General features: G+C 38.4%; 1 protein-coding gene across 1 annotated transcript in view; it reads left to right on the top strand.

Annotated features, from left to right (window-relative positions):
• ZBBX (zinc finger B-box domain containing) overlaps window positions 1–21,053 on the top strand; it is a 142,621-nt gene extending 121,568 nt beyond the window's left edge. The window contains 4 exon segments of the mRNA XM_056110561.1: window positions 13,391–13,434; window positions 13,436–13,696; window positions 16,569–16,728; window positions 20,902–21,053. Coding sequence (XP_055966536.1) covers window positions 13,391–13,434; window positions 13,436–13,696; window positions 16,569–16,728; window positions 20,902–21,053 — 617 coding nt within the window.
• Window positions 21,054–26,222: the final 5,169 nt, after the last annotated feature.

The raw sequence follows: 26,222 nt of genomic DNA, 5'->3' as shown, positions 1-26,222 counted from the left end.
AGCAGTTTTACAGAAAGCAATTTTGCAAGTTAGCTGAAGCAAGCAAAAATTTTATACCCTAATATGGATTCTTTCAATATAAGCTTATATATATATACATTATATATATATATATATTTGTGTATGTATACACATGCATTTAAGTTTTACCTCCTTAAAGAGGACCCTAGAGTATGTGACTTATTTTTACTCTCCTCCTTCCACATAGAAAAGTCTTGACTGTTTCTTATTGCTAAAATTTAAGTTTATCTTAACATAACTATACTGTCATCATGTATATGTTTTGCAAATAGTTTCTCCCAGTACATGGCTTGGCTTGTCATTATTTGTCAGCAAGAGTTTACTCATAGAATGGAAGTTTTATTCAGGTCTAGCTTATTAACTATTTTATTTAAGATTTATGCCTTTTGTGATGCATCTTAAAAATTATCACCTGAATCACATATTCAGGATAATCTAACGTCTTAATTAAGATAGCAATTTAATTTTGAAATTTGGTAGTGCTAATCTTTTTTCCTTAAATATTTTATTGGTCATTCTGAACCTTTTGACTCATAATATAAATTTTTAATTTAATCTTTTTTTTTTGATTTTTTTCCCTTTATTTTATTTTATTTTTTTAAAGTTGTAGATTTACAATTTTTAGTGCTTTGGTTTCAATTATACAATGATCAGATACCCATCCCTCCACCAGTGCCCATTTTCCACCACCATGGATAATATCCCTCCCACCCCCATCCCCCCATCACCCCTGTCTCTGTGGCAGGGCAATCCCTGTGTTCTCTCTCTCCTTTTGGGTGTTGTGGTCTGCAAAAGAGGCATTGAGTGGCAAACATGTTCAGTCCATAGTCTACTTTCGACATGCATCTCCCCTCCTGGGAGGATCCTCCAAACATTCTTTATTTGGTGCTCCCTTCTCTATCTGAACTGCCCTTTCCTCTAGGATACCCGGCTGGCCTCTAAGTTATGGAGTAATCCTCCTGGTGCTGATCTCAGCTATTCTTGGGTATTAATCTCATACTTTGTTACTTTATATCCCCCAGATGAATGCAATCTTTCTATGTCTATCCCTCTCTTTCTGACTCATTTCGCTTAGCATGATACTTTCCATATTGTACCACTTGTATGTAAATTTCATGACTTCATCTTTTCTAAGAGCTACATAGTACTCCATTGTGGAGATGTACCAAAGTTTCTTTAACCAGTCATCTGTTCTTGGGCATTCAGGTTTCTTCCAGTTTCTGGCTATTGTAAAGAGTGCTGCAATGAACAAACAAGTGCAGATGTCACTTCGACTATACATTTTTGCCTCTCTGGGATATATTCCCAGGAGTGGTATTGCTGGGTCAAATGGGAGCTCAATTTCTAATTTTTTGAGAATCGTCCATACTGTTTTCCAGAAGGGCTGAACCAGTGGACATTCCCACCAACAGTGAAGGAGTGTCCCTTTCTCGCCACATCCACGCCAGCATCGGTTGCTTTTGTTCTTTTGAATGTGGGCCAGTCTCTGAGGTGTGAGATGGTATCTCATTGTGGTTTTGATCTGCATCTCCCTGATGATTAATGATGTAGAGCATTTTCTCATGTGCTTTTTTGCCATTCGGATTTCTTCTTTGAGAAAGTTTCTGTTCGTTTCATTGCCCCATTTTTGGATGGGGTTGGATGTTTTCTTCTTGTGGAGTTTAACCAGTATTTTGTATATCCTGGATATCAACCCTTTGTCAGATGTGTATTCGGTGAATATCCTTTCCCATTCTGTAGACTGTCTTTGTATTTTGGTCATTGTTTCTTTGGAGGTGCAGAAGCTTCTTAGTTTAAGATAGTCCCATTTATCTATCTCTGTTTTCACTTGCTCGGCCAGTGGCGTGGCGTCTTTGAAGATACCATTAGCTTCAATGTCATGGAGGGTTTTGCCAACTTTATCTTCAATGTACATTATGGTTTCTGGTCTGATGTTGAGGTCTTTAATCCATTTTGATCTTACTTTTATACATGGTGTTAGGTAGAGTTCTGAGCCTATTTTTTTGCATGTAGCCGTCCAGTGATGCCAACACAATTTATTAAAGAGGTTTTCCTTACTCCACTTCACATTACTTGCACCTTTATCAAAGATTAGATGAGCATATGATTGAGGAGAGATGTCAGTGTATTCAACCCTGTTCCATTGGTCTGCAGTTCTGCCTTTGTTCCAGTACCATGCTGTTTTAATTATTACTGCTTTGTAGTACAGTTTGAATTTCGGGAGGTTGATTCCTCCCATTTTCTTTTTCCCAAGAATTGCTTTAGCTATTCGTGGGGGCTTATTGTTCCATATAAATTTCAAGAGTGTTTGCTCCATTTCTTTGAAGAATGTCATGGGTATCCTTATAGGGATTGCATTGAATTTATACAATGCTTTTGGTAGTATTGCCATTTTGACAATGTTAAGTCTCCCGACCCATGAGCAGGGGATATCTTTCCATTTCCTCATGTCCTCTTTTATTTCCTGAAGTAGCGTTTTGTAGTTTTCTTTGTACAGGTCCTTTACTTCCTTAGTTAAGCTGATTCCTAGGTACTTGATTTTCTGGGGCACAATTGTGAATGGGATTGTTTTTTTCATGTTGCTTTCTTCTCTCTCACTGTTTGCGTATAGGAAAGCCATGGACTTTTGGGTATTGATTTTATAACCTGCAACTTTACTATACGAGTCTATTGTTTCTAGGAGTTTTTTGGTGGAAGTTATTGGGTTCTCTAAGTAGAGTATCATATCATCTGCGAATAGTGAGAGCTTGATTTCTTCCTTTCCTACCTGAATGCCCTTAATATCTTTTTCCTGCCTAATCGCTATTGCAAGTACTTCCAGTACTATATTGAACAGCAGTGGAGAGAGTGGGCATCCCTGTCTCGTCCCTGATCTTAGAGGGAAGGCTCTCAGTTTTTCCCCATTGAGGATGATGCTTGCTGTAGGCTTGTGGTAGATGGCTTTAATTATGTTGAGGAAGGTCCCCTCTATACCCATTTTGGCTAGGGTTTTCATCATAAAGGGGTGCTGGATCTTATCAAATGCTTTCTCTGCATCTATTGATATGATCATATGCTTTTTATCTTTTCTTTTGTTGATATGGTGGATTATGTTGATTGATTTCCGAATGTTAAACCATCCTTGCATCCCTGGGATGAATCCTACTTGGTCATGGTGTATGATCTTTTTGATGAGTAGTTGGATTCTATTTGCTAGTAGTTTGTTGAAGATCTTTGCATCTGTGTTCATCAGGGATATCGGCCTGTAATTCTCTTTCTTTGTGGTATCTCTGTCTGCTTTTGGTATCAGTGTGATATTTGCTTCCTAGAAACTGGTCGGAAGTGTTTTTGATATTTCAATTTCGTGGAAAAGCTTAAAGAGCATCGGGAGTAAGTCCTCTTTAAAGATTTGGAAGAATTCACTAGTGAATCCATCCGGGCCAGGACTTTTGTGCTTGGGGAGACTTTTTATTACCATTTCAATTTCCTTGATGATGATAGGTCTGTTCAGGTATTCCAGGTCTTCTTGGTTCAGCCTTGGGAGTCTGTAGGAGTCTAGGAATTTATCCATTTCCTCGAGGTTTTGATGTTCCGTGGCATAAAGCTTCTCAAAGTACTCCCTGAGGATCCTCTGAATTTCTGTGGTTTCTGTTGTAATGACCCCCTTTTCATTTCTGATTCGGTTTATTAGGGTTTTCTCTCTCCCTTTCTTTGTGAGTTTTGCTAGAGGCTTATCGATCTTGTTAATTTTCTCAAAGAATCAGCTTTTGGTTTCATTGATCTTTCGGATTGTTTTTTGGGTTTCCATCTTATTAATCTCTGCTCTGAGTTTTATTATTTCCTTTCTCCTGTTCGGGTTGTGCTCCTTTTTTTGGTCCTTCTCCAAGCTCTTAAGCTGTGAGGTTAGGTTACTTATGTGTGCTCGCTGCTTCTTCCTGAGGAATGCTTGTAGAGCTATAAACTTTCCTCTTAACACAGCCTTTGCTGTGTCCCATAAGTTTTGGTAACTCGTGTTCTCATTTTCACTCGTTTCTAGGAATCTTTTGATTTCCTCTTTGATTTCCTGTCTAATCCACTCGTTGTTCAATAGTGCACTGTTTAATTTCCAGGTGTTTGATTTAGTTTTCTGTTTTTGTGTGTGATTTACTTCTAATTTCAGCGCATTATGGTCTGAGAAGATTGTTGATACAATCTCTACCTTCTTAATTTTATGGAGGCATGTTTTGTGGCTCAGCATGTGGTCTATCTTGGAGAATGTTCCATGTATGCTTGAGAAGAATGTGTATTCAGCTTTTTGTGGATGAAGTGTCCTGTATATATCTACTAAGTCCCTTTCTTCCATTGTTTCCCTCAAATGAAGTATGCCCTTGCTAAGCTTGAGTCTGGTTGATCTATCAAGAGGTGACAAAGCAGTGTTGAAGTCTCCCACTAGTATTGTGTTGCTATTGATGTCTTTTTCCAAATCTATGAGTAGTTGTTTTAAGTACTTTGCTGGTCTCTCATTAGGTGCATATACATTTATTATTGTAAGTTCTTCCTGTTGTACAGATCCTCTGATCAATAAGAAATGGCCTTCACTGTCTCTTATGACCTTCCTCACTCTGAAATCGATGTGGTCTGATATAAGGATGGCTACCCCAGCTTTTTTATGGGAGCTGTTTGCCTGTAGGATTGTTTTCCAGCCTTTGACTCTGAGTCTGTGTTTGCTTTGACTATTGAGATGTGTTTCTTGCAGGCAGCAGAATGTTGGGTTCAATTTTCTAATCCATCCTGCTACTCTATGTCTTTTAATTGGTGCGTTTAGCCCATTGACATTGAGAGCGATTATTGTTATGGGATTTTGTCCCATTGTTCTGTTAAAATTTGGTGTATTTGAGGGGCCTTTCTTGCCTTAAAGTAGCCCATTTAGTTGTTCTTCTAACCATGGTTTTGAGTCTATGAAGTTGCTGAGCTGTTGTCTGTCTGTGAAACTGTGTGTTGTTCCTTCTATTATGAATGAGAGTCTTGCTGGGAAAAGTATTTTGGGGGAGGCATTTATTTCATTGAGTTTTTTTACTATGTCCCACCACTGTTTTCGGGCCATGAGGGTTTCATCAGAAAAATCAGCTGTGAAATTTAAGGATGCTCCTTTGTAAGAGATTTCTTTCTTCGATCTTGCTGCTTTCAGAATTTTGTCTCTGTCTAAGGTTTTGGTCATTTTGATCAGAATGTGTCTTGGGGTATTTTTATTCGGATTTCTTCTAGCTGGTACCCTTCGGGCCTCCTGAATATGGTCACAAGTTTTCTTCAGCTCTGGAAATGTTGTAGCAATGATTTCTTTGACAGTTTCTTCTTCATTGAGGTTTTCTTCCTGTCCCTCTGGGACTCCAATAATTCTTATGTTACCCCTCTTGGCTTCATCACGATCTTCTCTTGCCATCTGTTCCCGAATTGTGAGTCTCTTTTCCATTTTCTGTTCTTTTCTGGAGAGTCTCTGAACTTCATCTTCGAGCTCACTGATTCTGTTCTCAGCTGCTCTTACTCTGCTTCTGAGGCCTTCCACTGAGCTTTTCAATTCGCCTACGAGGTTTTTCAGGTCTGACATTTCTGATTGCATTTTCCTCATTTCTGCCTTCAGATCCTCTTGTCTTCTATTGGCATTGGTTTCCATTGTTTCTTTTAATTCCCTAAGCATCCTAAGTAGCTCCCTTCTGAATTCCTTGTCAGAGAGGTTGTCTAACACTACAGTACTGTTGGTGTCATCTGGGCTAGACTCTTCAATATGAAAGTTTGGTGGGCTTTTGCGTTGCTTTACCATTGTGAGAGGTGTGGTTTAGTCCTTCACGTTCACTGTTACTATTCTGCTTGATATGCAGTGTGAGTTAAGATAGGCTTATGAGTTATTGGCTACTGTGTTTCTAGTGGCTGAGCTAAAATAGATAAGTTTCCATCTAAGAAGTTAGCTTATGGTTCCTATGGCATATGTAGTAGGAAAATATTTCAGTGCTGGAAAGAGTCCCTGGCACTGGGCGAGGAGTTGGGAATGTCTCCTGTTTGGAATTGGAGCCGTTCAGCTTTGTTGCCCAGAGCTGGGCCTCTGTGCCCGTCCCACGCAGATCAGGGGTTGAAAACCGGCTGTCTAGGGGCTGTTTCTAGCTGCGCGTGCCCAGAGAGGGACCCAGGCCCTTGGGGGCGGGCTGTGCCTAATTTAATCTTAATGCATACAATTAGTTCCTGATATTTGTGATTGTATTATATCTATAGATCAAATTGAAAACATATCCTAACAGTAATTTTCTATGAAATCTACTTGGTAATAACTTCCCTTCTCTCAATATATTTTTATAACTTTCCTTTTATTTGGCTAGATTTGTATCCAGATGTGTAAACACACAAAAAAAGACAGGCAAGGGGACGGCAGTGGCCTATCTCTCCCGCCACCCACATTCGGTAGTCTCAGGCCGTTTCCCCACTCAAAGGAGGTCAATGGCAATGGTCAGGCGAAGGAAGGAACCGAGGGCCAGGCTGGTTGGTCTTAGTAGCAATTTATTACATGGAAGAGATGTATGTCATGGAGGCTCCAGGATCTCTCAAGCACGTGCTCACCCAGAGAGCCCCGAAAATCTCCTTTAATAGATCATGGTACATCGAAAGGGCACAATACAGTGATGTCATCAAAAGGAGTTATAGAAAGAACATTGAGGCAGCAAAACATACATTTTTTCTTTACATCTGCAGACCAGTAATCTTGGCCTCTGGAAAGAAGATACAAAACCAGACTGAAACCTTTTGCAAGCTATAAGCACTTGGATTTGCATCCCAAAGACCAGTCTGTTAGAGCTTGGAATCTCCATCCCAAAGACAAGTATCTGAGCTTTGCATCACAAAGACTAGCCTGCTAGAACCAGGAATCCACATCCCAAAGATCAGGACTGGCTAGCACCTGAGATTTGCATATCTAAGACCAGCTAGGTTTCTGTGAGAAAAGGGAAGCTGTCTCTTACAATATACTGAAATTATTTACTGAAGGCACTTGAAGGGGAGAAATATTCAGTCTCATCCAAGCTAGTCAGGACACGAGAAAGCTGCTTTAGGACAGATTCTCATTTAGTAGATCAACCCACCCTGGAACAGAATTTCCTGGATGTGTTTCTCCTCTCCTTGTCCTACCAACATATAAGCATACATAATATAAATCATTTTGTATGGACACAGTAAGAAATACTTTAAGCTTATAGAATTGATCTCCTAGGGCCATCTCAATCTCAGACTGCAGTGCTCAGGCCAGATATCTTTTCTATTCCTAGCAGGATCCTAGTCTCGTCGTCACTTTTGGATCATGACAGCATTTGCCTATGATCAAACTCTTAACCTATAGTTAAGAATCGTGGCACCTTGGCCTGGCCCATCTCGATGCCAGGGTAGCACATAACTTACCGGTTTGCCCTGGTTCCATCCAGTCCCACGTCGGGACCCTGCCCTTGGGGCCTTAAGAAGTAAGGGCAACTGAGGCTTAAGTTGAGAAAGCGGATGCCCGGAAATGAATAATATTCAAAGCCAATAAAATCCTAAGATATAAAGCATAATATTAATTGTCTTCCTGTATCTATACTAAAAGGACTTTGCATTAAAGTAAACAATTCAAAAGACATAAGGAGAGGAGAAAGGCAATATTGACTTACAATACAAGTTCAGTGTCCAAGAAGAATGAGACCTTACAAATTGGTTGGGGAAGAGAGCACAAAGAAGTAGCTACAGACAAACCTAGTAATGGGAATGACTCAGGAGCACTGTGATGGGTGCAACCTGACAAACCTAAGCTCCTTGTACTCCAACATCTCCCCGTTTTCTGTTTACAAAACCAGAAAATTTTGAAATAGGGTTGCATATATAAATTTTCCAGTAGTTTTAACTTTTTTTTTTATTGAATCACTGTGGGAAAGGTTACAAAGCTTTCAGGTTTATGTCTCAGTCATGCAAATATCAAACACCTTTCCCTTTACCAATACTTATTTTTTACCATGAAGAACCCCAATAAAACATCACCCCCCACCCCTCCCCGTCCCTGTGAGGCAGATGAATTCTAGTTAACACTCTATCTGCTTTGATTGGATTCATTGTTTCGATAAAAGATTCACCACTATTATTTAGAGTTTACCCCCCCCCCAAAATCAGACATGCTGAAAAAGAATTGTGAAGTGATTTGCTTTCTACAGCTGGGTTCAAGAATTAAATGTTGGTTTTGGATTTCTGCTATTTTACCTATTGACCCTGGAAGTATTTCTACTGAAAGTCAGATAGTTAAGAAATTGGTTTCTGTGCTCTGGAGTCTTGGCCGTGCTGGAGAGCCGCTAGTGGGGGATAATTGGTGGCCTCGGTAGGGCGTGAAGGGCGGAGCGAAACGCCCCCCTTCCCATGAGGTTTTAGTCGGCCCCACACTCCCGGCTCATACCTGCTGTCCACAAGGCTCCCATGTGGCCGCCATCTTTCTTTCCAGAGAGGAGAGGGCGAATGGGGCAACACCCTTTCCCCTCCGGCAGACTTGATGGGCTGGATCAACGCATAGTCCGTTCACTTTTCTGCTCCAAGCTGCTGGGTTCTGCATTAAGTCCTTGTGCTTCTGGGGCCATGGCCGTGCTGGAGAGCCGCTCGCGGGGGGCGACTGGTGACCTCGGTAGGGCGTGAAGGACGGACCGGAACGCCCCCTGACCCATGAGGTTTTAGTCGCCCCCACACCCCCGGCTCATACCTGCTGTCCACAAGGCTCCCATGCAGTCGCCATCCTTCTTTCCAGAGAAGAGAGGGTGACTAGGGCAACACCCTTTCCCCTCCGGCAGACTTGATGGCCTGGATTAACGCATAGTCCTTTCACTTTTCTGCTCCAAGCTGCCGGGTTCTGCATTAAGTCCTTTTGCTTCTGGGTCTGTGGCCATGCTGGGGAGCCGCTCGTGTGGGGCAACTGTTGACCTCGGTAGGGCGTGAAGGACGGACCGGAATGCCCCCCTTCTCGTGAGGTTTTAGTCGCCCCCCACACCACCGGCTCATACCTGCTGTCCACATGGCTCCCATGCGGCCGCCATCCTTCTTTCCAGAGAAGAGAGGGCGAATGGGGCAACACCCTTTCCCCGCTGGGCAGAAATGATGGCCTGGGTTAACGCATCGTCCGTTAACTTTTCTGCTCTAAGCTGCTGGGTTCTGCATTAAGTCCTTGTGTTTCTGGGGCTGTGGCCGTGCTCCAAACTTAACTCTGATTTTCAGGGAGAAAGATTGGGTGGTTTACTTCTCATTGATCACTTTGTATATAGAGAGATGTCGCGCGGCGTGTAAGCGGCCGCGCGATTTTGAGAAAAAGTCCTCGTTCCCGCATACTTGAGCTGTGTTTGTAGAGGCTTCTGGTCACCGGGGTTCCATCTGGGGGAGGCGGGATGCGGCACCTACTCCATCTGGAACTTGCGGGTGATCTCGGCTCTTTTTGGAACCTGTTTTTTCTTTTTTTTTTTCCTCCGGGATCCCGCACCCTCCATGTGTTCCTTCTCTTATCGTAGTTTTAACTTTAAAAACCATTTGTTTCTTGTGGGTATGTAGTAAAATATTTTTGTGTGTTTGTATTTTCTCTGAAAACCTTAATAAAATCACATATTAGTTTATTTTATTATAGCTTGTTTTCGGCTTCCTATGCAGATAATAATTTCATCAAACTCAGATGTATTTCTTCTTTTCTAATTTGTATGTCATTTATTTTCTCTTATCTTACTCTATAAACTAAGTGTTCCAATATGATATTTATAAGTTAAGGAAACACTTACCTTGCTCCTTATCATTTTTAATTTAAATGTTCTAATTTTTTATCATTAAAAATTATAATAGTGGTTGGGACTGGAGTGATAGTACAACGGGTAGGAAGTTTGCCTTGCATGTGGCCGACCCAGGTTCGATTTCCAGCATCCCATAGTCCCCTGAGCACTGCCAGGAGTAATTCCTGAGTGCATGAGCCAGGAATAACTTCTATGCATCACCAGGTGTGACCCAAAAAGCAAAACAAAAAAAAAGTTACTAGTGGAGGTATGGGTGTGAGGGATAGTACAGCATTCAGGGCACTTGCCTTGCACATGGCCAACCTAAGTTTAATCTCCAGGATCCCCTGTGGTCCAGGAGTGATCCTTGAGCATAGAGCCAGAAGTAAGCCCTGAGCACTGCCAAGTGTGGCCCCAAAACAAAATAAAATAGAGAATTACAGTTTTTTGGTCTGTAGATCTTGTCAAGATGGAGAAGTTCTGTTCTATTTTATCTTTATTTTGGGATGATTTTAGGTCAGTCATTTTAGCTCAGTAATGCTCAGGAATTGGTACTGTTTCCATGTATGGCCTCTATGGTGCTCAAGGTGCCATATGTTGCACCAGATATCAAGCTTGGGCTTTGTTAAATTGTTTTTCCAAATCTTGTGATATGAGCCTTATTTGTTTCTCTTTTTATCCTGTCAATGCATTAGCATTAGCTGAATTGGCTTTTGGATGTTGAAATATAACATCAAATACTTATAATTTAATCAATATTCCAATAAATAATTCAAAATTGCATCACTCCTGTGCTATCTGAATTACACTTTGAGTGCTATTGAAAAGCTGTATTGTCACTTTTTCAGCATCAATGAACCCAATTACTGGAATTTTGCAAAATGATCTTGCAAAAATAATTAAAGGTCAGTTGTATACATTTAGATATAAAAATGGCAATAATTAAATAAAATACCGGGTAATAGCTATTTAAGTATAGAATAAATGTACAGTACTATCATGAAAGTTTTATTAAATTTAATAACCTTTATAAAGTTTTTATATAAAAGCTTTTGACATGTAAGTTATTGCATTTCTTATAGTACTTGTGCAACTTAAGAAATTTATATTAAGATTTGTTGGAAGTAGAAGTTCTAAATGTCATGTGTAATTGCTTAGTTACATAAACACTGCAACAAGTAAGTCTTTGGGTTGCAAAGCAAAATTTTTACCTCAAGAGACTATTTTAACCATAGCCTTTACTACTTTACATTTTCAGTTTAAAGAAATAAGATATAGAAGGGACAGTAAGGGAATGGTGGCTGGAGGAACCGGTTGGGATGGGAGATGTGTGCTGAAAGCAGATAATGGACCAAACATGATAACCTCTCAGGGTCTGTATTGCAAACCATAATGACCCAAAGTAGAGAAAGATTATGGGGAATCATGTCTGCCATGGAGGCAGGGGGAGGGTGGGAAAGGGGGGGTATACTGGGGATGTTGGTGGTGGGGAATGTGCACTGGTGGAGGGATGGGTGTTTGATCATTGTGTGATTGTAACCCAAACATGAAAGCTTGTAACTATCTCATGATGATTCAATACAATTTAAAATAAAGGAATAAGACATATATTGGAAAAGGTTTAATTGTGTAATTAATTTTAATTGCATTCAGTCTGGAAAGCCAAGTGTATTTTATTTTTTATAAATGGAAGTTGAGGTCAGAGCATTAGGACAGTGGGTAGGGCTCCTATGTTAATTACTGCTAGGCTGAGTTGGATCTTCAGAACCCCTAGAACCCTGCAAAAAGTTATCCCTGAGTGCCAAGCCAGGAATAAGCCCTGAGTGCTGCTAAATATTGCCCCCAAATAAAACTAAAAATACTAATTTTAAAAAGTAGTAAATAGAAAGCAATGTGAAAAAAATTGTCTTTCATATCTTATATATTTGTTATTATTAGTAGTATTTAATCACCATGAGATACATAGTTACAAAGCTGTTCTTGGTTAGGTTTCAATCATACAATGTTCCAACAGCCACCCCTCCATCAGTGTACATTTCCCACTACCAATGTCCTCAGTTTCCCTTCTGCCCACCCCCTGACTCCCCTGCCGGACTGCCTCAATGACAGGCAGTTCATTCCTTCTTTCTCTTTCCTTTTGGACATTATGGTTTGCAGTACAGGAACTGAGATCAGATTGTTCATTTTGTTCCTTTGCCTATTTTCAGCATGCAGTTATTATCTAGAATTATCCTTTCTATCATTGCCATTGTGGTTCCTTCTCTGTTCCAACTTTCCCCCAGCATTTGAGGCAGGCTACCAACAGTGGATCAATCCTCTTGGCCCCTTTTACTGCAGTTGAGTATTAGCCTTATACTATGTGAAGATAATATTTTTGAAAAAATATTTTCAATATATGGCAGAGCCTGGCAACCATGGTGTATTCGATATGCCAAAAACAGTAACAAGTTTCACAATGGGGACATTGCTGGTGCCTGCTCGAGCAAATTGATGAACAACAGGAGGACAGTGCTACAGTGCTACAGAGAATATAGACTAATATTTTACAGCTCCGATTACATATTATATTAACCTGGAGAACTGGAGACTTGGAAACTTGGTGGGGGAAATTCTGTTTCTGATACTTAGTGTCTGATTCAATTGGCTTGGGGTCACGCTCGTACACTGACAATTATTTTAAAGAGTTTCTTTTGATGATTCCATTGTGCATTCAGATTGAAAACCAATGATCTAAAAAAGTGATTTATTTAAAGGAGACATAATGACTGGGTGACTAATATAATCTTACTCATTTTGTAGTGTTCCAGAGGCCTGTGTCCCAGCTTAAGCAGTTTCTGTGCCCCTAAATGTTGCTGGTCTTTTATCTGGCAGATGTCCTTTTGTTCCCTCCTTATCAGAAGGAATATTAATGAAAGAGATGAGATGTGGAGATAAGGTTCCCTCTTCATTATTCCTAAAAAGTTTCTATTGTAAAACTTAAGTAGGGGAATGAGCAAGGCTAAAAAAGCAGGAAACTGCAAGAAAATTTGAAGAGGGATAAATAAAAATTGTATTCTAACCAAAGCTTTTGTGTGTCTTCATTAGTCTAACTCATTAAGTTTTTTATTTATGAATAGCAATTGATTACTGTATATAAACAATAACATTAATCAAAATTGTTTAGTATATCTTTTAATAACGAAAACAAACTAAAGAAATATAAGGACCAGGGACATGGTTCCAAGGTCTGGAGTACATGTGTGTCATGAACTGGGCCCAGAGATCAATCCCAGATTCCTCTAACTTTATTGCATGGAGCCCAACCCTCCAAAGAATCAAAGCAAAACAATCAATTTGGAATACCCATCTGTAATTGTTCAGATCTGAATTTCTTCTTCTTTTTTTTTCCTGCGAGGAGTGAAGCATCCTTTTTCTTCCTTTGTACCTGAGGAATCCAGCAATACCTCTAGGATATGTATATTCCCTCAATAAAACTATTTGACTTCACATACACATAAATAAATGTTGGTAAAATTGTGTGCATTGATAAGAGCTTTGGCTTTTTTGAATAATTTAATTAATAGGCTTGTGAAGATTTTAGTCACTTTATAAAATATTTATGTGTTTTTCAAAAACAGGAACTTTAAATATAGATTTTAACAACTCTATATATCCTGATGTTTTTTTCTCCTACCATTGTAAAAATAGAGGAAAATGAATTGTTTGAAAGAAATATTGAAGATAAATGTATACATATTAAAGAAAACCAGAGTTCTGAGGATTCCCACATATTACATGAGAGAAAGGATTTATTGCAAGATACAACTTTAACAAAACCTTCCATAAGGGAGAAATTACCTGAAGATACCAAGGAATCCTTGAAAATTAGTAATATATATGAGAGGCCAAACATTGAAGAGTCTAAAACTACAGAGTCACCACTGGTAAGTCTATTATGTTTATTTTGTTAAAATTTAACAAGAAACATCACTAGAAATGTATATTGACACAATAAATTCTTAAATGCGACTTCCCAAAGAGGTTACAATGTGCTAACATTAAACAAGATGGTTTAAAATAACTCAGATAAATAATGTTAGTGACTTAGAGAACAAATTCTAATATGGAAAATTATATGATAGTAAATTTTTTCCAGACAAATAATACATTAAGACTCATCTCAGGTTCCAGACAATAAAAATACTATTATTTTATAAATTAGTAATTATGAATAATTTTATATATTAAATGTATTTTTTACTGTAAAGCATCTCATTGGCTAACATGATATAAATGTAGATACATAGCATCACTTTCTCTGACGTAATGTTGTATAAACTATGCAAGGTAAACCTTAGGACTTTGAGAAATATGACTAATAAACAAATAGAGGTGTTTTGTTTTTTCCTAGAAAAATATTGTTAAAACAACTCATTATTCCATTATTGACAAACTATTGCATAATTGCCAAATAATAAAACTGTAGCACCGTTCTCGATTTGCTCAAGCAGGCACCAGTAATGTCTTCATTGTGAGACTTCTTATTACTGTTTTTGGCATATCGAATACACCACGGGGAGCTTTCCAGGCTTTGCCGTGAGAGTGGGATATTCTCGGTAGCTTACCGGAAACTCCAAGAGAATGGAGGAATCGTACCTGGGTCAGCCGGGCACAAGGCAAACGCCCTACTAGCTATGTTATCACTCCAACCCATAATAAAACTGTGGGTTTAAATTCTATATAGTAAAGTTATTAAAAAGTCTCATTTTATAACCAGGATTAAGTAAAAATTTTAACATTTTATTAATCATTGGGTTCAGGGGCTCTTTCAAGAAATGTCTAGGAGACTTTGGAGAAACTTCCAAGAATTCTTAGCCCCCTTGACTAGCGGTTCTGTGCTAGAACTTCAATCTCTGTGTGCCAAGAACTTCCAGAAACATCTTTGTTGATGCTATATACCGCAGTGCTTGGGGATTGAGGACTGCACTTGTGATGCTCAGGGGACCGTTGAGTGTGGAATTAGCTAGGTGGAGCACTCCCCTTTACTCACTCTCTCTCTCTCTCTCTCTCTCTCTCTGGCCTGTTTTATTGATCACTTTTATCCCTCAGACTACTATTACAAAAATGAGTGATTAATTGTATGTCATAAGACACAATAATTTATAAGTAGTGGTTGAATAACCTCTTTATCATCTGTGGTGTCTAGACAACTGCTCCCATTCTCCTTGTGTCCTTGTGGAAGTTATTCACTGAGCCAAAACTACTTAGAATCTGTTTCTGTAAAAAAAAAAAAATTAAAGTGGGCAGAAGAGTTGATTTTTGGGAGTTGTTATTTAACCTCTATTTTGAGTGTGTCACAGTTTATTTTGCACTTAATTGTTAAACTTAATTTACACTTAATTTTACACTTAATTTCTTCATAAAGTGGGAAACTGGAATGAGGTTGGCTCAGAGTCAGAAACTCTTGCTTTTGGTTTTGAAACTGCCAACATTTGTCTTTGTATGTCCAGCAAAAGCCTAAAAAAAAAAAAGACAAACTTGCCAGCGAACAAATAAACAAACAGACCCATGTTGAACATTGTATCTGCCAAACACAGTTCAGATAACTCTTACCAATTTGCACTTGTCCAATAAAAATCTGAGCTCTGTTCAAGCTAAAAAGATTCAACATGTTGTGATCATTGTCTTAGGAGGCCAGGGAAAGTGCCATGAGTAGATTTGAATTTGCCTGTAAAGAAGATGCTTTACTTTATAAAAAAAATTGCTTGTATTTCATAATTTATATTATCCATGAGTTTTAATAGTTACATTAACCTATCATTATGATTTATTCCCTTGAAACAAACTGCATTTGTGCTGTAATTCAATGCACTGGGAGCTATTAATGCAAATAGACACTAATAATTGGCCGACCCAAGTTCGAATCCTCCGCCCCTCTCGGAGACCCTGGCAAGCTACCGAGAGTATTCGATATGCCAAACACAGTAACAACAAAGTCTCCAATGGAGATGTTACTGGGCCCGCTCGAGCAAATCGATGATCAACGGGAGGGCCTTTAATAATTGCAGTGTATCAGAAATGATCACTTCTGAATCACTAATCTGTTTCTTACTAAAGTTTAGATATTTTAATCCTATATGTATTTATCCTTATGATGAAAGAATATTTTAAAGTAGCGTTGTGACACTAGCCTACATGTCAATAAGCAAGATCTATATTCAAATCCTAGATCTAGCAATTTCTGGCAACATATATTCAGCTATTATTTAGCACATTTGTGCCTAAATTTCCTCCCTCCCCTCCCCTCTCCCTCCTCTTCTTGCCCCCACGTTCCTTCTTCTACCCTCCCTGCCCTTCCCCTCCTTTCATCTTCTCTGCTTCTCAGTGACTATTTTAACTTGAATTTGTTTACAATTTTGGACAGATCAGATTGACATTTTAATTTCATCTTTGAAATCATTGTATACATAGGCAAAAGCAGAGCATATGAGAGAATTTTTTCCCCCAGAAATATACATGCAGGTAATAAAAAAAGGAATAAAACTAAGGAGAGGAGAAAGAAATTTTTATTTGTTTCATCAATTTATGTCTGTGTTTTGGATTTCTGACAACTTTTATGTAATTTCTGTTATTTTTTATACACTGTCAGAATTTACTATGGATAAATGCAGTAATACTTTTCTGTCTCTACTGTTAGAATCTAAACTACCAAGCGCAGAATAATTCATGCCAAGAAAATAGTAGGTTACAACGAAATCATTTGTTTCATCGTGCTGATGAAATAAACTTAATTTTGTTGAATATTTTGTTTCCTAGTTGTTACATAAAATATATCCCAGAAGTAAGTCTGTGACTGAACAACATCAAGATCAAGAAGCTGAAATATTCCTTAACTTTGACAAAAATGAAAGACTCAACTTATTTCCTTCTCATAGCTTGGAATGCAGCTATTCTAGTACTAGGATTACAACTGCAGGTAAATTCAGACATGAAATAAGATGATCTCAATATCAAGCAGAGAATTTTCTATAACAATTTTTATGAACAGTTTGCTTGCATTTTTAGGAAGTAAGTATTGAGAATTCTACTCAACAATAGAGTCATTTTTTTCTCCTGTTGAAATTATTAATCGTACGTGAGTTGGCATATATTTATAAAATGTAATGATATATTTACTGTCACTGTCACTGTCCTCCTGTTGTTCATCGATTTGCTCGAGTGGTCCCAGGAACATTGTGAGACTTGTTACTGTGTTTGGCATATCGAATGCATCATGGGTAGTTTGACAGGCTTTGCCATATGGGCGAGCTACTCTCAGTAGCTTGCAGGGCTCTCTGAGAGGGGTGGAGGAATCGAACTTGGGTCAGCCATGTTGGCTGCGTGCAAGGCAAATGCCCTACCCGCTGTGCTATCGCTCCAGCCCAATATATCTACCATCATAATATAATAAAATCACTAATATGGACTAGAGAGATTATTTTGAAATTATGACTTCATCTTAATAAATTATCAAATTAATTGCTAAGTATTATATGATATAGGATAACATCATTTTGTCCTCCCTGCATAGCCTCAGATAGTTTAGGTTTATTGGGTTGCTCCCATTACAGTGCTCCCATTCCTCCATTTTTATTTGTAACTTCTTTCTTTGTGTTCTGTTGACTTGTAAATATTGTTTTTCTCTGCTCCTTAAGACCTTTGCAAAGTTAATTCAGAGCAGTGTCCTTTTTGTATGGACACAAGAAGACAGTATATGCTATGCTTTTGTAACATGACTCTCAGTGATATTTTCCTCCTGAGCATCTGTTCTCTCAATTTAAGCTTCAGGTCCCCTTACTCCTATCACCCCCAAAAGCAGAGTCCTGATGGGGGACTGGATGGAACAAGGGCAAGTCGTAAGCTATGTGCTACCCTTGCATCAAGATGGTCCTGGCCAAAGTGCCATAATGCTTAATTATAAGTTAAGAGCTTGATCATGAACAAATGCTGCCATGATCCAAAAAGTAATAACTAGATTTGGACCCTACTAGGGTTCGGAAAGATTAATCTGGCCTGAGCGCTGTAGTCTGAGTCTGTGGCAAGATGTTCCCAAGAGAGCTGCCCTACAAGCTTCAATGTACTGTGTCCATAACAAAAAAAATAATATTAAGATGTTGATTGAGTTATTGGACTAAGCAAAGGAGAAAAACACCTTAAAAGATGTTTTGCCCCTGGGTAGTGAGGAAGGGCTTTGGAATACCCCTAGGTGGTATTTCTGCCCTTGAGCCTGGCAGTCAGGATGGGCTTTCTTATGTTGATTTTGCTACCTGATTGGGTACAGTGTCAGCCCAGAGCCAGGAGGAGTTGGAGAGGTAGAGAGCTGGAGAGAGGGAGAGAGCTGGAGGGATGAGAGAGAGTTGGGGTGCGAGATGGAGCGTGGAGAGGAACAGAGATAGAAGGATATAGAAGAAAAATACAGGAGCAGGCTCATGGAGAGAGAGAGAGCCCAGGCTGCAAGATGGAGCATGGGGAGATGAGCAAGAGAGACAGAAGGAGACGGGAATAAGGAGCAGTGTGAGACTAGAATGGGAGGCTCAGAGAGACTGGGGCAGGTGTGTGGGGAGAATGGAATAAGCAGCATCTGATCAATCAAACAACTTGGCCCTCGTTTCCTCCTCCTTGTGCCCCATGGCCTGGGCCGGCGAGTGGGAGAGCCGTAGGGGTTTAAAGTGCTGAAGGACAGATACCTACATCACCCTTGAGCAGAGAGTATATGAAAGAGGAACAGGGAAGGAAAGATATTAATGAAAGAGTAAGAGTAGGTACATGACTGCCCCTAAAGATATTATACAGTATGATACTTGTAATATACCACCCTTAATAGTATGTTAAATATCTCAAAATTTCAGAATCTGTGATTTTGGGAGGATATATCTATAATTTCCTAATTTATGTTATTATTAGTGTTAGTGCGCGGATCGAAATCTCCCTTTGACGACAAAGAGACTCCAGAGACTGCAAACAGCAAGCAGGGTTTATTGTAAGACTGACTAGCCAGGGTCCCACCGCCTACACAGACACACAGGTCTGGCAGGTTGGGTAAAGACCCCGAACTTCTTCAAAGGAGATCTTATATAGGCCTTCACCGACCGTTACAGCAGAGCCCGCACATTTCATAACCAATAGATTTGTAATAACAGATCCTTTCCTAACCAATCCAATTAAGGGTACATCACTTCTTAGCCTATAGTTTAAAGATCAGCATTTGCGTCAGTGCTTAGGAATGTCCTGCTTTTTAGGGCAGTCCTGGGTCTTGCAACATGGGTCTTGTGAGAGACATCCGGTTATCTGGTCTGACCCCCACCCTTCTAGTACTTGTATCCGAATTCCTTGCTCAGGGGCAAAACAACCAGTTATTTTGCAATGCGGGCTCCTGTAAGGCGATCTGAAAAAGCTATCTAGACCTGTTCCTCACATTAGGCATCATGATTTACAAAGTTATACATAGTTTGGTTCTAGGCATACAATGTTCCATTATCAAGCCCACCACTAGCACACTAGTATCAGCTTTCTTCCACCAGTGTCCCAGCTTCCTACACGCCCCCCCCCCCCCCATCTTCCTCCTTGATAGCTGTATTTTTAGGTTTGGTGTTGTAGATTGAATATCATGCTTTCAGTGTTGTTGATTCTATGATATATAGATAGAGAGAGCTATATATTGGTTAAATGAATGTGCCTTTCCTCTACACCATGGATGCAGCCAAGGCCTGCCTTGGTACCTGCCCCCTCCATTACTTCCCATGTACCTACTCTTACTCTTTTTTCAATATCTTTCCTTCCCTGTCCCTCTTTCATACACTCTCTGCTCAAGGGTGATGTAGGTATCTGTCCTTTAGCACTTTAAACCCCTCCTCTATTTATTCTATATGAGAGCCCGGCAAGCTACCGAGAGTATCTCTCCCGCACGGCAGAGCCTGGCAAGCTACCCGGGACGTATTCAATATGCCAAACACAGTAACAACAAGTCTCAGGATGGAGACGTTACTGGGCCCGCTCGAACAAATCGATGAACAACGGGAGGACCGTGATTGTGATCACAGGTATATAAGAAATCGTCCTGTTTGTCCACTGCTGTTTTTTCTTACTTAACTTAACATGATATCTCTCAATTCCATCCAGGTTTCAGCAAATTGTGTGATTTAATTGTTCTTGTAGCAGCACAATATCCAATTGTGTATACATACCACACTGTCATAGTTCATTTATATGTCATTAGATGATTATGCTGATTCTATATCTTAGGTATGATACTAAATACTGCTGTTCATAATGATTTGTTTGTTTTCTCAAGGAAATGTTTTTATATTTGTGGACAGATAAAAGTTGGATTACTGGGTATATATATTATGATAGCTCAATTCTTGCTTCTATATGTATGTATTCAAATGTATTTTTTTATATAGAAAGTTTCATACTTTCTGTTGTATGTTTTAGAAAACAATTGATTCTATCCAAGTTTATGTGTGATATCCTAGTAGTTCAGTTAAGGCCCTCCCGTTGATCGTCGATTTGCTCGAGCGGGCCCAGTAACGTCTCCATTGGAGACTTTGTTGTTACTGTGTCTGGCATATCGAATACTCTCGGTAGCTTGCCGGGCTCTCCGAGAGGGGCAGAGGAATCGAACTCGGGTCGGCCAGGTTGGCCGCTTGTAAGGCGAACGCCCTACCCGCTGTGCTATCGCTCTAGCCCAAGCTATATAATACAATAATTTGTATATAATTATAAAATAGTGTCATATTGTATAAAATAATTTCGTACTGGGCTGGAGCGATAGCACAGCAGGTAGGGCGTTTGCCTTGCACGCAGCCGACCTGGATTTGATTCCTCCACCCCTCTCGGAGAGCCTGGCAAACTACCGAGAGTATCTCACCTGCACAGCAAAGCGTGGCAAGCTACCCGTGATGAATTCTATATGCCAAACACAGTAACAACAAGTCTCACAATGGAGATGTTACTGGGTCCTCTCGAGCAAATTGATGAACAATGGAGGACCGTTTTATAATTAATCAGAATTTATTTTACACATATTATTCAGTGAGAAATAAATTTAATGACACATATTTATCGTTTTTAAAATTTACATATCACTTTTATTGTTACTTCTTTTCAGGAGACAGAGAATGGTTCCCAGACCACAGCATAAGTACATGTGCTGACAATGCAGTTGCTTTGGATGTTTTTCAGAGCACTCAGAATGCATCATCAAGTAGAACACAGAAGAAGATGGTTGATAATAACCAGAAGGCTTCAATACCATATTGATTCCTTATGTTGTGAGGTTTTTTTTTGATCAGTTTACTAGGTACCTAAAAATTAGTTTTCCAGTTTCACTATTTAAACTTATTAATTGAATTAGGTAAATCATTTTATAAAATTTCTCTTCCTGCAATTTAACCAAGGGCCTCACAAGTGCAAAATAGGTGTTCTATCACAGAATCATATGTACAGCTCTTAATTTTATTCATTAAAAATTATTATCTTGGAAATTTTTCTTTACAAGCTAAAACAAAGATTCATTATCACTTTTTTCAAAAACATGAGTTACAAAGGAATAACTTAAATATAAAACACATACCCAGTTTTATAAAATTCAGGAAACTACACTAGATTTTTCTTGGACCATAAAATGATAGCTATTTATAAAATTTTATGCCAAGCTAATATTCCTTCTTGTAGCTGTGTTCAAGGCAACCCTTTTCCAGAGGGCCAACCGATAGCACAGCAGGTAGGGAGCTTGCATTGCACATGACCAACCTGGGTTTGATCACTGGCACTCAATACGTATCCCTAGTATGGTCAGGAGTCATCCTTGAGCACAGAGGCAGGAGTAATCCCTGAGCGTAACCAGGTATACCCCTAACAAGTTAAATAAAAAAGCTCTCTTCTAAACCCAACCCTAGAATGTGTTAATCTGGGATCTTAATTTCAGTTACTCAAGACCATCTCCTAACAAACACATAATTGTAAGATTTTAATCAGATACTTTTTGACACGTTGAATGATGATTTACTTTTTTCCTTTTGAGTATATGCAGAGAACTTTGCATTACTAAAATCAGAATGACTGTTGGGATATGATGATGTGGAAAAAAATGTGTTGAACAAATATGATGTCTTGAGTTTGATTCCTCTTACCGTTTAACCTTGTCTTTGATCAAAAGCATTAAACATGGTGGTTTCATAGCACTTCTGGGATATTCCTGGGGGCCTTTGGAGAATCGTACATGCTGATCTATCAGGTCTGCATCACTAGATTAAGCGTAACCAGAGAGTGGCCCTGGCATCCGCTATTGCCTGCTAAGCTAGTTTTTCTTTATTATGAATTTTGCATGAAGTTGTAGTAGGGATCTGATAAATGACAATTCATATAAGTACTGGGCTGAATTCTAGGGAAAAAGTGATGCATAAGTCATATTCCTTGATCTTTGAGAATTAATAGCTTGGAGGATTACTTAGCTAAAGGAAATGTTTGTGTTCATTTGTAGGTCAGTTTGATCAGAAATTTAAATATTAGTTGTACTAATATGTAATATTTATATGTCTCCCTTTCCCTAAATTTTCTTGACTTTAACCCCATGTATACCTCATGACCTATGAATATGAAATTACATTGAGAATCTATCATTTATGAAGGGTTTTTTTTTTTAGTAGAAAACATATAATGTTTTTGGCCCTCCTTTTAGTTACATATTTTCACAACAAAGGATTACATAAAAGTTCAGGTGCTTCCTAATGCGACAATCCAAAGAACTGTTTAATTTCACTGTTTTTATTGCTAAAACAAATAGACTTGCAGATAATAAAAATGCTATACTAGGATAAATCTTTATAGATAAATATGCATTTCAATTTAAATTTGAATAAATGGAAATCATTGTTTTAGTAACAAAATATATGGGAGCACTAAATTTAGGTCAGAAACTGTCAAATGCTAGTAATATAAAATAAGAGAGCTAGCTCTATAGCCTGAGAATTTAAATTTAAATTCCAGTCAGATACTTGTAAATGTCAGAGTGCACATAAACACCTGAAAATCCTTAGTAATGTAAATTTCTACCTCACTTTTAGATTGATTAAAACTGAATTTAGTTTCAGAAATGTCAATTTATTCTATCAATAACTCCCTGTTATGCTGATGTATATAATTCTAAAATGATACACTTTGATAAAATCGTTACAGAGATAAATAAACATGCAGATTATACCATGTGTAATAAAATTTTATAAAATAAACTGTGAGTAATTTTATTTTTGTTAATGATTGTACTTTCTATTAATGGTAGAAACAGGTATGTGTTTACACATTTTAGGAAATAGCTTCCACTATACTGGGTAGCATATAGTTAGAGATAGAGGCATAGTGACATTTTAGTCAAGTATTTTGGGGGGTGTGTGTGTGTGTATGTGCGCGTGTGTGTGTTTGTTATGGGCTACACCTGGGAGTGCTCAGGGGTTATTTTTGATTATGTGCTCAAGAATCACTTCAAGCGGGTGCAGTAACTATACTGAGTGCTCGGGATCAAACTTGGGTCAGTCATGTGCAAGGCAATCACCCTCAATGATCTATTATTTATCCAGATTCTGTAAAAATATTTTTTAAATATTAAAAATAATATCACTGTACTCCCATTATTCATTGATTTGCTCAAGTGGGCACCAGTAATGTCTCTATTGTGAGACTTGGTACTGTTTTTGGTACATCAAATATGCCACAGGGAGCTTGCCAGGCTCTGCCATGGGTGTAAAAATATTAAAATCATTTTATAAAAATTTACTTTAAGTAAAATGATTTTGATATTTTAGTAAGAGGGGATGAATTAATACTTAAAAAGAAGAGAAAAAAATTTGAGTGAGCCCATGAAAATATAGTGTTTTATCCTAAGAAAGGAAATACTGGTTTTATACTAGAAAATATTATATCAGAGAAAGTGCTGAAGTATCTGCATTAATAAGTAAAAGATTGCAATAAAATATCTCTATGGATACAAAACCTTCTTTGACATAGAATGTTCAATATAAATGAGATGTTAATTCATTATTGAAAATGTATAAATTTCCTTAGCAAAGGTAGGAGTAAAATTACCTTTTTAAAAATAGAATAGAGGATGACCATAAGTACTGTATAGCCGTATTCAGTTCTATATGCTGGGAAGTTTGTTCCATGGTTTAGCACTACCTACAAAATTGCACAAAATTTCAAGTTTGCGAATTCCTAAGTTTTTTCCTGCCCATGAAGCTCTATATCATTCCTTAGTATATTCTTGGTAAGATGTTTATTTTGCTATATTTTTATACATTGTCCTTCATTCTCTTTGGGCTTGGAGAGCCACATTTGATAGATCTGCTGTGAATCTTATACGTCTTCATGTTTTGAAATTGCTGTTATTATTATTCTGCCTTCTTTCTTTTTCATTTTTTTCACATTCTGAGCCCAATGTTTCTAGGAGTTTTCCTAGCTGAATCTGTTTTCTCTGGGACCCTTCAGCCCTCTTGAATGTAGGTGCCTGTAATCCTCAAGTAGGAAATTCCTCCTTTGATTTCTTTTACTATTGTTTCTTCTTCAAATTAGGCTTCCTGCTTCTTGAGAACTCTGATGATTCTTATATTGTTCCTTCTTAAGTAATCCCTTAGTACTTGATATGCTGAAAGCTTTTTCTGTTTCAAATTATTTTTTACCTTCTGTTGTATTTATATGGTGTCTTCCATCTCATATTGGAACCATGATTTTTTTTTTGTTCAGTTGCTGTTAATCTGCTCTTTGAGTTTCTAAGTACTTTTCTATCACTTATCATGTTCTCCATTTTCACTTGCTGTTTTCTCATTTCAGCCTTCATGCTTTCTTTCACTTTGCTGGCATTGCTGACTGCCCGTGCATTTGTTTATTTAAGATTATTAAACATCCTCACAATGGTATCACTAAAGTCATTGTCTACAGATTTACTGAGCTGGTACATGCTAGATGAGCCCTTCAGTACCATTTTCACTCATTTAGCTTGGAGGGCTTCCATGTGTCCTACCAATCTGGTATGGTATGCTAGAACTGTGCTATGAGTACTACAACATTTGGAAGAACTGTCATGTAGCCTCTTTGCACAGAAGACTAGGGTCAGGTTGGACCTAGCTGAAAGGTGGAGGAAACTGCTGCCTCCATTTCTAAAAGGTCTTAGAGTTGTCAGCCTTGATGTCTGTCTACCAGGAAGGGTGTGGCTAAGAACAAAGTTTCAGCAGCTGTTATCTGGACTGATTTAAAATTAACTTATATTTCTTTTGCCATTCAAAAATGTTTTAGTTTGATATGATCCCATTTATTTGGCTTTGTTTTGCTGTCTTTTAAAAGCATTTAAAGAACCATAATTTACATTATTGATAGTTGAGTTTTAGACATGCGGTATTCTAGCACTAATCAATCATAACTACCAAGTTCCCTCCACCAGTGTCCCCAAGTTTCCTTCTCCTCTATTCAGACCAAGCCTGCCTCCTGGTCAGGTGCATTGTTGTAGTTTGAATCCATTTTTTCAGTTTTGTTGAGTCTGTGATTTGGAATATATAGCAATGCCAGTGCCCCATACTAACAGTGTGCTTGAGGAACCTGCCCCTGTTCCCTTCTTAATTCTCTTTCTAATCTTTTTCCTGGCAAGCTACCCATGACACACTCGATATGCCAAACACAGTAACAACAATTCTCACAATGGAGACGTTACTGGGCCCGATCGAACAAATAGATGAACAACGGGAGGACAGTGCTACAGTGCTGCAGTGCAGAGCTAATCTTTTTCATTCCCTTTCAATTTCTTTTTTTTTCTCACTGTTCTGTCCTCCCTGTAATCTGGGGTCATGGGTGCCTAGATCATCCCCCTTTACTACACTGCATTTCCTTGTCCAGCTATTCTATTTATGGAGGTTAGTGAGATTGCTCTCTGTTTGACCTTTTTATGTCCTATTTTACTTCACTCAACATGAAATCTCCTTTCAGGTTGCAACAAATCATAGCAAATTGTAGAAAATTGGATGATTTCATTGTTCCTTGCATGTATTCCACTGTGTGGAATACATATACATTTATACATATATATCACATCTTCATAATCCATAAGTCTTTTGTTGGACATCTGCATTGATTTCATAACTTACCTATTATTAAGTTTTGCAAGGAATAACAGAAACATACATTGTTTTCAGTGAATGTTTTTGTGTCTTGGTTGTGGTCTTTGCCGATGGATTCAAATCATTAAAGACACCACTATGACCCAAATCCTGGAGAAATCTGTCTATGTTTTACTTATTGTGTTTTATGGATTCTGGTTTAAATTTAAGTTCTTTAGCCATCCTGAATTTAAATTCTTTGTCTAGTATGAAATACAGATGCAGATGTCTTATAAGTGACTATCAAGTTTTCCCAACATCATTTATTAAAGAGTCCATAAATCTCTAT

The sequence above is a fragment of the Sorex fumeus genome, unplaced genomic scaffold, assembly GCF_029834395.1.
Source record: "Sorex fumeus unplaced genomic scaffold, SorFum_2.1 ptg000010l, whole genome shotgun sequence".
In the NCBI taxonomy this organism is placed as follows: domain Eukaryota; kingdom Metazoa; phylum Chordata; class Mammalia; order Eulipotyphla; family Soricidae; genus Sorex; species Sorex fumeus.
The sequence above is the reverse complement of the archived record's forward strand: the minus strand, read 5'-3'. Positions and strand labels throughout refer to the sequence as shown.